At 34.2% G+C, this 12,222-nt stretch overlaps 1 protein-coding gene across 8 annotated transcripts; it reads left to right on the forward strand.

Moving 5' to 3' along the window:
- On the forward strand, window positions 1-5,085 carry LOC113696597 (DNA repair protein recA homolog 2, mitochondrial-like). 8 transcript variants are annotated; one of them, XM_072055633.1, is made up of 8 exons: window positions 7-346; window positions 581-622; window positions 1,027-1,065; window positions 1,283-1,349; window positions 2,110-2,177; window positions 2,928-2,969; window positions 3,160-3,294; window positions 4,256-5,020. In XM_072055633.1, exons 5-8 carry the CDS (start codon window positions 2,124-2,126, stop codon window positions 4,550-4,552), a joined length of 528 nt encoding a protein of 175 aa, XP_071911734.1. In that variant the 5' UTR covers window positions 7-346; window positions 581-622; window positions 1,027-1,065; window positions 1,283-1,349; window positions 2,110-2,123; the 3' UTR covers window positions 4,553-5,020. The 8 variants fall into 8 exon arrangements, 7 of the variants coding, with proteins under 7 accessions (XP_071911736.1, XP_071911739.1, XP_071911740.1 ...); XM_072055634.1 differs by having other exon boundaries at window positions 7-268; XM_072055636.1 differs by having other exon boundaries at window positions 7-265.
- The last annotated feature ends 7,137 nt before the right edge of the window (window positions 5,086-12,222 follow it).

Below are 12,222 nucleotides of genomic sequence, written 5' to 3' on the forward strand. Positions count from 1 at the left end.
GGGCTCAGAGATTAGTTAATATTACGGTTGTAGCCCTTTGATCTTCGCCTATTTACATCCCGACCTGTTATTCTACGTATATGACTTCGTTGTTTTATCAAGGGTGTGTTGGCAATGTGGCTTCTGTCGTACATCTGGATAACCACAGATTACGTTTCTTCTTCCTTGAGCTCACCACCGGAGCTCTATTTTGGGTTCTACCGTACACTTTTCCTATGATTTTTTCTCTTTCTTTCCTGGGGTGAACGTGATGGTACTCATAAAAGTGGTTACTTCTCCAACTTCCTTTGTTGTTTCTTCTCTTCTATTTTTCTTTGTTGGTTCTTCCTCTGCTGTCAGAGAGCAGGTGAACTACTCTTGCAAACAGCGGCCCATGTCAAATCACACCAATCTCTCTTCGATTTTTTGATACAAAATGTCTAGGGTTACAAAATTTTACTATCCTCCCTCTCTCTCTCTCGAGACTTCTGTCGTCCCTCTCTTTCTTCTCCTCCACTCAATGGCTTCTCTCTTCTCCAGTTCTTGCTCTCTTTTTATATTTTTTTATTTATCTAATATGCATAAATTTCTGATCTTGCAGGTGAAATATTAGAAATTTCCTCCAACACTTTAATCAGATTTTGTAAGTTTTCTTTGATTCCTCACTCTTTGTTCGTACAGTTCTACCAAGGTCACTTGTTCTCCCGCTTTTCCTTCAGTGCAGCTGTGGCAATGGCCTCAAGAATTTCCCCACAGATGTCAAAATTTTTTCCCTCCTTATTTTATCTTCATATTTCTGATCTTTTTCTACACCATCATCTTCCCAAATCTTTCTTCCTCTCATCATCTGAATCATGAGTGAGTTGGATTATCCACCATTATAAAAGAAATGTGGAGATCACCATTATCCACCATTAGAAAAAAATGTGGAGATCATTTTTCCTTTTAAACTTTTCCTCATCTCCTTTTCAGAAATTGTCATCTCCATCGGTGATTTTTGTGGATTTTTTTTCCTAATACTTGATTGTACTTTCTATGGTGTTGTAGGTGGAAAGGTTGAATGTTTTCTTTGACTCCAGATTCAAGGTAAGTGTCTTACATGACTTTCCCTTATCTTGAAAGCCCTCAATTCGTTTTCTCATATGCTTTTACCCTCATCTCTAAGATTTTTTTTTGTTTTTTATTATTGCTTTAAGAAGGAATAATTTGCCTTTCCTGTAATGTACTGTGCTCTTTATGATGTTTTGGTACGAGCATTTTTTTTTGTTTTCATTTTGCATTTTCTACTGGTGCTGTAATTTAGGAATTTTTTATGGAGAGCAGTGAAGGAGGGGATGATAAGGTTCTGGATGGTTTAGCAAGTTAAAAAGGTTTGCTTTTTTCATACCATTTTCTAAATAATCAAGAACATTATAATTGTACTTTTTCGGATTGAAATATCTTATATTTCACTACATTTTGCCAAAGGATTAATATGGAATGGCTTTGGAATATCTTACTGATGGATTATTCCTTTTTGCTTTTATAGAAGTGCTTTAGCTAATTATTTGACCAGAGTTGGAATAGGGCAAATGCCAGTACTGTCATAGGAAAGTGTGCTTTAGATATTGGCAGCTTAATTATTTGCCTATTCTTCTCTTTGTAGTGTGTTAACCTCTTGTTATGGTTAGTGGCTTATGATTTTGAGTGCATCAGAAAGTTTTGAAGTTTCACTTTGGCTTACTATTACTCATTAAACTGCAACACTTCTTACAGGTTTTGTCCCTTTTTAAGTGGAAGTTACTGATAACCATTTACCCTTTTTAGTGATTGATGATAATAATCTTTGAGCAAGCAAACAAAATTTCCATTTTTCCTGTTGCTTACTTCATCATGGGATTGATATTCCTTTGGAATCACTCCATCTACTACAGTTCTTAATTAAACAAATGAAAGATTTGTTTAATTGGAAAAGGCTGCAATGATTTTGATAATCCTTTATTGTCATGAAGTATTGTTCATGATACTGAATTATTTTTCTAACATGTTATTGTGCATATCTGGATATGGAAAATGCAATGAATCATTCCCTTGCTGAATCTATCGGTGTAAATACAAATAACCTCCCAATTTCACAACCGGATTCTACAGAGAATTTGCTCAGTATGGTTGATACACTGACAAGAAACAAGTCTATAGCTGTGGTTGTTGTTGACAGCGTAAGTTCCTCTAAAATCCGAAAGAAATATACAAGAACATTCTTAGATGGAAAATGTTATGATGCCAGAGTTTAGTTTAGAAAAGATTGAGTGTGCTTTAAGGAATATATGTTTTACAGATATCTTGAGATTGTACTGTTAATAGAATTTGTGCCTCTAACTGAGTTATTGTAGATTTCCTTGTGCATTCTTGGAGTACAAATGATATAGATTGTGTTCTAACATTGAGGGAGAGATGGTGTTGAGCTTACCTTACCATTATGACTAATAAGTTAAAAAAGGTTGTTCCATTGTGTTTTTACTGATTATTTGTTGTCTTTTTGTCATGTTCATGCTTCTTCCTACGTAACTGTAGTTTCCATTATGTTGGGACTTCAAGGTAGTTCAAAAGTTTACCTGGAACCTATGACCCTCTCGAAATGATTTTTTTTAACTTCTTTAAATTATGTCAGATTGCCTTTGAGTTATGTTTGGTCAATTTGCACAGTTTTCCGTATGTATGAAAGGATAGATGTAGTTGTACTTCTACTTCATAGAAGCACAACATATCTCTTTATTTGTAATATAGATGTTGTTCTTTTATTCCCACATCAAGGCTAGGAATTTGCTCTGCAAATTGATTTTCTGGAGATTTCTTTTGTTCCTTGCAAGTTAACATGCCATCTGCAATTAGGTTATGTTTTTCCTCTTTGGTCAGCCTTGATTCATTTATGTGCTTTGCATAATGTGTTTTCTTGTTTAATTTTGTAGGTGGCCGCTCTTATTCTGCAACTTGAAATTGACAATGTTGAGGTTGGCTCCACTAAAGGCATACAATCTCAAATAATGACGAAAGCACTAAGAAAATTCACTATTCATTGTCCATTCTTATACTCTTATCATATTTGTTAATCAGATTTGGGCTGCATTAGAATTTTTTGAGCGTTACATATTATGTTTGCATGGCAGCTGGGTTTATCATCTATGAATTTTCGCTGTCTAGGTGCGAGTAAATCTGAAGTTAGCCCAGGAAAATTGTCCAGCTGATCAGGTAACTTGTGGTGGGAATGCTTTACCATTTTATGTTGCTGTGCGTATGAAACTATTCAAGAAAGCTTTGCTAAAGACTCGGGATAAGGTAAATTTTCCATGCCAAACCTTCCACCATCTAATGGTGTTTTAACTTGAAGAAGAATGTTATCTGAGGTTCTGATTGTGGTATTTAACATTATCTCTTGAATCATATGCATGTTTGCGAGAACACTGTAGAATGTTATATGTACTTAAAATTGGTGTTACTACTGCAAGAAAGAAGGCTTTTCTAATATCTCATACAAATTAATTCTTAAATTTCAATTGCTAGTCTTTTGTTTGCCATTATAGTTTTTCTTGTAACCTGAGTATTGCTGAAAGATGTGATGTAACTGCAATGTTAAGAGAGCATTTTCTAGGTTTTGATATTCTTTCTTTGGCTTGATTAATATTTACAAGCTGAAGAGAACTTGTTTGAGGTTTGTCATTTTCTTGGCACATGTCCACACTATGTTTAGTTCAAAAACTCTGTTAAGTTTCGTGTTTTCAGCTGCTCTGAAGAACTCTTACTGCTGATGGGATATTTATCTTGATCTTAACTGGTTGAATACTGTATTGTTCTATAGTTACTGGAGAATTTTCATCAAATAACCTTTTAGATTTTCTTGGAACCATTGTGACCCTTTACTTTTCTCTGAATGAACAACATTTTAACATGTACACACAAGAAATAGGGGTCTAAGTGGATGAATAGTCATATGTATAATTTGGTGTTGTTAAGACCTGCTATAAAGTTCATGAATGAAAATAACACCTTAGGTTCAAGGCTATTTCTATCCAGGCCAGGAATAGGAACTATTTGCCGTAAAATGCCTTTAGAATACAATTCATTTTCTTCTGCCTTCTTAGGACGAAAATTTCTGAATAACAACTATCTCTGAGCTGCATTACCCATAGAAACATTAAATGCATATGAGAATGGTCTATTTCTTTGTTGATTTCTATGCTTTTTGCGATTGAGATCCTTCAAGGAGCTTTACATTCTCATGAGTTTTTATGCTGCTCAGGCTACTGGTCTTGGGATCTGTGTGAAAGTAATTAGGAATAAACTGGCACCTGCAATGACAAACGCTGAGCTGACAATAAAATTCAGGCGAGGTATCTGCTGTGAGTCTGAGATTTTGGAATTGGCTTGTGAGCATGGAATTATTTTGAACAAAGGTGGTAGCTATTTCATAGAAGGTAAAACTTTGAACACCCAAGAGGAAGCTGAAGATTTTCTTACTGCAAATTCTAGTGTGTTGGATCACATAGTTAAGAATTTGAGGTGTCAGTTATTTGAGAGGAAATCAAAGCCAAAGTAGATCTTGTCAAACTTTTATTGGCATCAAGCATTCAATAGCTCTGGAACTTGGCTAATCTCCCGAAATGTTTAACCCCGCACTAAAATGTAATTCATTGCGGAAACATGAGTAAGCAGCACATCAAGAATCAAGCATCGACAAGGGCTCAATTTCTGTAGAATACAAAATTCTTCCATACTTGATGCAGAGTTGAAAGAACGAAGGGTAGCTCAAGTGTTTGGTCTGATTGTGTCATATGCCCATTACCAGATGAATTAAATCGAAAGGATCTTGATCCGTTAGAATTTGTTGCATCAAGATTGTAGACAATTTAGCAAGGTAGAATATGCTGGTGAAACAGTTAGTTCTCCTGTATTTAAATACTGGCTGGGATTTTTGTGCGTTTCCTGCAAAGTTGAATGCTATCAGTCAGCCATTAGATTTTTACAAAGTCAAGGAAATAGCTTCTATGTATTATACGTTTTTGTTCTCTATTTTTTCATTTTTACTCAAATTTTTAGGTAATTATGTGGTACTGATCTGATGTTGTTTCTTGACCCCGTACTTACTTTGTACCATCAACAAGTACAATAGCATAGTGATAATTTTTCCATTTTAACTTAATGAGAGTGCTAGCTGCCAGTATATTTCTTTTTCCTTCTTGTAATCCTTGTGTAAGAAATTGTCAAAGTTAATCGAATGTTGTTTTGAAATATTTGAGTTTCCCAGTTACATTCTTTGTCTGATCTTCGTTCGTGATCTTTTTTCGAAATTTCAACTTTCTTATTTATGATTTTTCATGACAATGCTAGTAGTATTGAACTACTTTTTCCAACCTCTTCAATTCATGAGTTTTTTTTTTTTTGGAACTTTGATTAAACCTGTCCTTCAAGACATTGGTTCTTTACTTTTATAAACTTTAATTATTGGTAGATTGTTCGCTAAGTGCGCTAGCAATAATCTCTTGATTCTTCTGGTCTTGTGTTACATTTTTTTTCACTCCAGTTCCTTTATCTTTCAAATAATAATAATATCCTTGGATTTATAGGTATTTCACAGCTATTTATATTAAATTGGGCATACACATTTTTGTCTCTACCGCGCACAGCGCGGTAACGCCTCCTGTTTATATATAAAGTATCCAAGTAGGCCCTCCATATATGCACCTTGTACCTTTATTTTTTCCTTGTTGTAAAGACTTTGGACTATTATCACTTGAATTAATTTTTATATACTAATAGTATATACAGTGTCAATTTTACATAAATAATAACTGTACAAATTTTGAATTAGAAATTCTCCTTTGGGACATGTTTCATAAATCCAATGGTGATTGTGTCAGTACATATAAGATTTGCTCCAATCACTTTACCACACTAATGTTCTATGCTACTCTCAATTCATAAACGGTGTTTCTTATTTTTAATTTTTGTATCTAATGGCAACAATTAACACTATTCATATACCATAAGGGAGGGTGAGCCCAACTAGAATTGGATTAAGATTGTGGGTGAACCACCCGACCAAACAAGTGCACTGCCGCACTCTTTGAATAACAAAGGAAACACAATACTTTCTTGTAATGCACTACTTGGGGTTTGAAGTCCTAACCTTTCTAAGTCAAGCGAAAAGAATGGAGTTTGGTTGTCAAGTGAAAAGATATATTTAATCTTTAAAATTATTATCACTTTACTATCACCATATCTATAATAATATTATTAATTTACTCCCTAATATTATTTTCAAGGTGCTTTACCTCACCGTTAAACTAACTTAGCACATTGAAAGATTGTAGACAAAAAAAAAAACCTTCCTCCCTTGTATAATTAAAAATAAAAAAATTTTCAAATGGCTCTTTTTTTTTCACCCTTGTGAATATCAACAAAAAAAAAAGTTAAAAGTGATGAATGGATTAACAATTTATTATTCAATTCTCCCATAGCAATCTTTTCTACTAGTACAAGGATTCACACATAAAATTCTATGAGTGATTTTTTTTTTTTATTGTTCCAAATTGTGGTGGTTTTTGACTAGATACCAATTGTGTTATTTTTCAAGCCAGCCTGTAGTTCCATGTGAATTGGATCTCCTAGGGATAGCAAAATGACAAGTATCAGGTGGGGGGAAAGGACCCAGTATGATTAGGGTTCGATGCGGTTTGGTCCAGTTGTTATACTTTTTATATAATTTAGTGTATAATTACATTACACTATTTTACTAGATTAAAAGTGGTGGACATAGATAAAATATTTGGACATATATTCAGTACAACATTATACTATAATTGTATACCAAAAATTTGAACATGTATAATGATTGAATGAAACCACACAAAATACAGCCGCATTAAGTCCTTGTCCATGAGACGGGAAAGCGTTGCCAAATGACTCCTCCCATCCGTTACCCAGCCTCGCACCTCTATAGCTACTCTAGGTGACCATTGCAGCTAGCTGAAGACAAATATTACTACCATATTAGTAAAAAAGCAAGCAATAGGCAAAAACAGACAGCTTGTTAGTGCTAAAGGATGGAAAACAAAAGGTATGTTGTGGAAGAAAGAAACAAATGAGAGAAAGAAAAGAGAAAAAGGGTTTTAGATTAATTGGTTTCTTAAAGTTTCGAATATTCGGTGTCATATGTTTAAGATATAAACAAAATTAGAATATATAAACTAACTTACAAAACAAATTATGATGGTAAATATAGAGAATTAATCAAGAGTTTTAGTCTAATTATTAATTAATATTTATTGTTATTAGATTATATAAATATATATAACCTATATGATGTTTATTTATATTAATTAAGTGGGGGATGGAGCGGGGGTATCTTATCCCTGCCTCTAACCCATTTAAAGTTTGGGGGAGGGGAGAGGAGCGGGGAATTTTTCTCCCCACCCTATTACTCCCCCACAAGCAATCTAGATTTGATGATGAATATCTTCCTCTCTCAAAATAACCTAGCAATTTGGGGTGTCATTTGAACTTTTTTATATATGGATTTGCTGTGAATAACGTAGCTTTGTTTATCTCTTAAAAAATGAAGCTCTATATTGGTAATTGTGTTTTTCCTCCTTCTCTAAAAGCAGTTGGGAGAGACTGAGTTTACAGTTTTGCTGGTGGACCAAACCGATGCAAGTTTTTTCATACCTTGGCCAATTATCTTGGCTCTGCAAACACAACATACCATGATACCAAAACCTATCTTTATCTCTTCATCTGGCCATCTCGTCCCTGATATCTTTTTTAATTTTTTCCTTACACTAATCAAACTAAATTAAAATTAAACTAAGCATTGTTGTTAGCTATGTTTGAAAGTTGAAACTTGGATGGGACAACAACTCGGTCGAGATCAAAGGTTAGGCGTCAATGGACTCAATTGAGGTCAGGTCGGTCATAGAGTGACATTATCATGATGTCATATATATATATATGTGTGTGTGTATGTGTATATATTAATTTTATATAAGTAAATAACATGGAAAATGATTATAAATGTAGAAGTTATTCATTTTAACGGTCATATTCCTTGCCCATCAAATTCATAAAAGACAACTTAATAGCAAACTCAACAAATGATAAATCAATATCAATTACTTAATACGAATTTTAAATAAAACACAAAAATCAAGTTTTTTATTTAATTGGTTTACGTTTTTAAGATTCAAATGCACATTGTAAATTTTTTCAAGAGTATAAGTCTTGAACAAATTGAGACTCATTTGTAAAAATATAAAGGTTAATGTTGCATATAGAAGTTTGGGAGTTATTTGTTATTATTTAAAACATCAGCGGTTCAAACCCAATTATTTAAAAAGTTTTAAACTTAAAAGGCAATATCTTGTGATGCTTCATCCACTCATCATTCATCATCATCAACATCAAATGACAGGTTCTAGGCTCCACTTTTCTCAGCATTCTTTTCCTTTTCTTTTTTTTTCTTCTATTTTTTGACGATTTCATTTTTCAATTTCTTAATGAGGCTAGACCAATCTTCCCTTTCTTCATTTTAATTCTCTGTTGTTCTTTTTCTTCTATCTTCTGTTTTAGATTATGGATCTTGGAAGATGACAATCATAGGTTTTTAAATCTATATTTTCTTCCTTTTCTTGCTATTTTGTTGATACTTTTCCTTTGTAATTTCAAACGTCTTATCTGATTGTTAGAGAGATGGCATTAGGATTTAGAAATGAAGAGAACATAGAAAAAATGAGAAATCCATAGTTATAAACAAAAAAGTCAGTAAAAAAGGGAATGAATAAATCCCGATTTTTATCGATTTTGTTGGTTTGCAGCGGAACTCGACTTTTTACTAGATTTAACCGAACTTTTGCCAAGAGTTTCTTGGAATAGACTCAGTTAGGAAGCCTAATGATTCCTAGTTCAATCGATCGAATCAGTCGATTTGGTCCAAATTTAGAAACACGGGTCATTAGAGATTATCTCCTATCCTTACTATCATGCTTCACTAAATTTCTTCCTCTTTTTTGCTTTTCCAAGGAAAACACTAATCTTTTTCTTCTTTATATCTCGAAATATGGTTTCTTCACTTAGTCCTGTGTAGAAACTTCTTGGCATCCTCTTTTATTTTTCGTAATTTTTCTTCATCATTTTTATTTGAATTTTACAAATTTATAGTTTTGCACCCTTTTCTGATGGATTTTTTTTATATGTATATTTCTTTTTGCATGGAAGATGAAAATTCATTATCAATGCTTTGAGAGAAATTTCAACCATATGACCTTCTTTTTTGAACAAGAATAATCCTTCCATTTTCAGCCTCAATTCCATCTTTAACTCTAGGATATTCATTGATGTGATTCTTAATCACATGAAGGCTTCTCGAGAGAAATCATTTGATAGCCCCACGGTGGGCGCCAATTGAAAAGGTGATTTTTGACCGAACTGGTAACTTCGGGTTACTGGTGGGCCCTTCTGCATAGAGAGACCACCTCGCCTGGATCACCTGCGTAAATAGAGGGGCTGGGTCCCTCGGTGTAACTCCGAAACTTAAGTTAGTTCGGGATGGGATATTAATATATCAGACTTGATGGAAGTTGAGGTTACTTTACCAAGGATTCATCCCCTTTCTCCGTGGGATCTTCTGCTATTTATAAGGGACACTCAGGAGAGAGACTGTAAGTCCAGGTCCCTAGAAATCCGATGTAGACAGCGTATCACGCTGACTCTGACCGCTGTGCCAAAGACAGCGTGTCAGAGCAGCGTGTCAGAGCCAGTGTCAGATCAGTGTGTCAGAGGTCACCTCTAATACCTCTCCAGCTATAAGCTTCTTCGGTATCACCTCGGCGATGAGAACGATGGCTTCATCCGGGGTGATAGCACCAGGTATTCAGCTCGTCGGGTCAGGTTGAAGCTACGGGATCCCCGGGCCGAGCTGATCATCCTCACTAAGCCCCCCAAGCTTCGGGAAAAGGGACTGGCTCGCTGCTTCCCAAGGCTTACGAGTGATTCCAGGACGCGAACCACAGCGATGACACGTCATATACGCGCGGATGGGACTGGAAGGGAGATGAAAAGATAGCTGGCAGCTTTTAATGATAGGTTTATGGAGAGACGCGAGATCACCTGTCAGAATCTTTAATTAATGAGGAGAGAGGGCATTTCCTTGGGTATCCCAAAGGTGCCACCTCTTCAGTCCCCTGCTGGCCTATAAATAAGGGGTACCTTTCACCCTGTTATTTTTTTACCGTAAAAGTTTTTAATCACCTTAGAGCAAATCTTCGCCATATCTTCACCTCGGCAATTCCCAAAATCCCAATTGGCTTTAAGAGTAAGTTTCACTTCTTTTCCTTTACGTATGGCTAGAACAGCTTGCACACACAAGGAGACGGTGAGGCCAAGTTTCCTCGAGGCAGAGAGGCCCGACCCTACCGAAGAGGCTACCGGAGTGTCTCACCAGACCGGGACACATCAAGAAGACAGCGAAGGAGAGACCGAGGTCCTTTACAACGACGATCTTAGCAATGAGATACCAAGGGACAACGGGGTGCAGGAACCAGCCATCCCTCAAGACCTATCAGCTATTGACTACGGCCAGGTCCCCTTGTTCAGCAGCATCATGGGCCAGACGTTGATAACCGAACTAGTTCGCAAGTACCCTTGGAGGAGTAGTTGACTTTCCACCCCTAAAAAGAACAATTAATTAAAGCAACACTAAAATTTAAAAAAATATTTTAATGTAAAATAATTGATTGTACCCAAAAAAAAGAACAAGAATAAGAACGGTAAAAAATTTGTATTCTTAATTAATTCTTTTTACCTTTTTATTTTTTTAAAGAATGACATTTTCTATTTTTTGTTATTTTTTATTATCGAAAAAATAATTACCAACAATTGTTGGCTATCTATTTTACATATTTGTACAAGCTTTTATCCATCATAATCTGCTTAGGATCCTATTTGATCAATCATTTATGTATATATGGTTGTAAAAATGCATATTTCTTTCCCTACAATAGTTCAAAGCCGTAGTTTCAATTGCAGTAGCCATCATCACCGTTCCATATTGGTCGTGATAAAATCATCATAGTTGTGGTAGGACACAAGTTCCTTGTAAAAGTGGTGGCGCTCATTGGTATAGATGGCCTTGATTTTGACTTGGGAGTTTTTTCTAGAACACAAGTTCAAATATTGCAATTTGCAATTAATAAATGGGTATAGATTTTAATTTTTAGTCATTTATTTGAATACTTGTACTTTTTTTTGTATACTTTAAGTATAACTTTAGTATGTCCAAAATAGGAATTGGCCCCTTTTGTATAAGATTATTCTGTTAATTGGATGTCATGTTCCTCACTGTCGATAAGGCTGCTTTAATGGAAGGTGTAAGATGATATATAGGAAAATCGTTCAAAATGTTTTTCACATTTTGAAAATGAATTTTTTTCATCCTTCACTTTTAAAATGTTAATTTTACATCCTTTACAATTCAAGTTAGCAAAATTTTGTCTCAATTTAAGTTTCTGACCACTTTTTAGTTTGAAATTACCATATGACCCACATGTAGTCATGTTTTATGTACAAAAAGATCAAATCTCACTTTTTTAAAGGCAAAAATGAATATGAATTAAATAAGATCCCACTTATTAGAAGAAAAATGAATATGATTTAGGTCAATTCCTACTCTTTTCGGGGTAAAACGATTATGGATTGGATCATTTGTTTAACTACAAATGAGATTTAACCATTTTGCCCTGAAAAAATGACATGTTTTAGTTATGTGATGGTTTTAGGATAAAAAGTGGTCAAAAGCCTAGGCTGTGACTAAATGTTATTGATTTGACCGCATTATCAACTTTTAAATTTTAATTAAAGAACTATATTGATTAAGTTTATAAAAGTTTAAAATAAAATTAATGCATTATCTATACTATATGTAAAGGCTGAGGAAAGGATTTTGGATTAACATTGGGGTTAATATTTATCGTCACTTTATGAACTTCTATTTTTACCCTTATAAAACTATTTTTACTTTAACTACTTATAACTACCCATGACTATTTTTACTTTTAAGTATATGTTTTCAACATAACTACCAATATAAAATTATTTTATGAAAAATATTTAAAAGATTAAAGTTTACTTCAATAACAAAAATTTTATTTAAAATATATGACCATAAATATTATATACTTTTTGGGATGTGCATTAAGCACTAGTGACAATTAAGAG

This window comes from Coffea arabica, chromosome 6e (assembly GCF_036785885.1).
Source record: "Coffea arabica cultivar ET-39 chromosome 6e, Coffea Arabica ET-39 HiFi, whole genome shotgun sequence".
In the NCBI taxonomy this organism is placed as follows: Eukaryota; Viridiplantae; Streptophyta; class Magnoliopsida; order Gentianales; family Rubiaceae; genus Coffea; species Coffea arabica.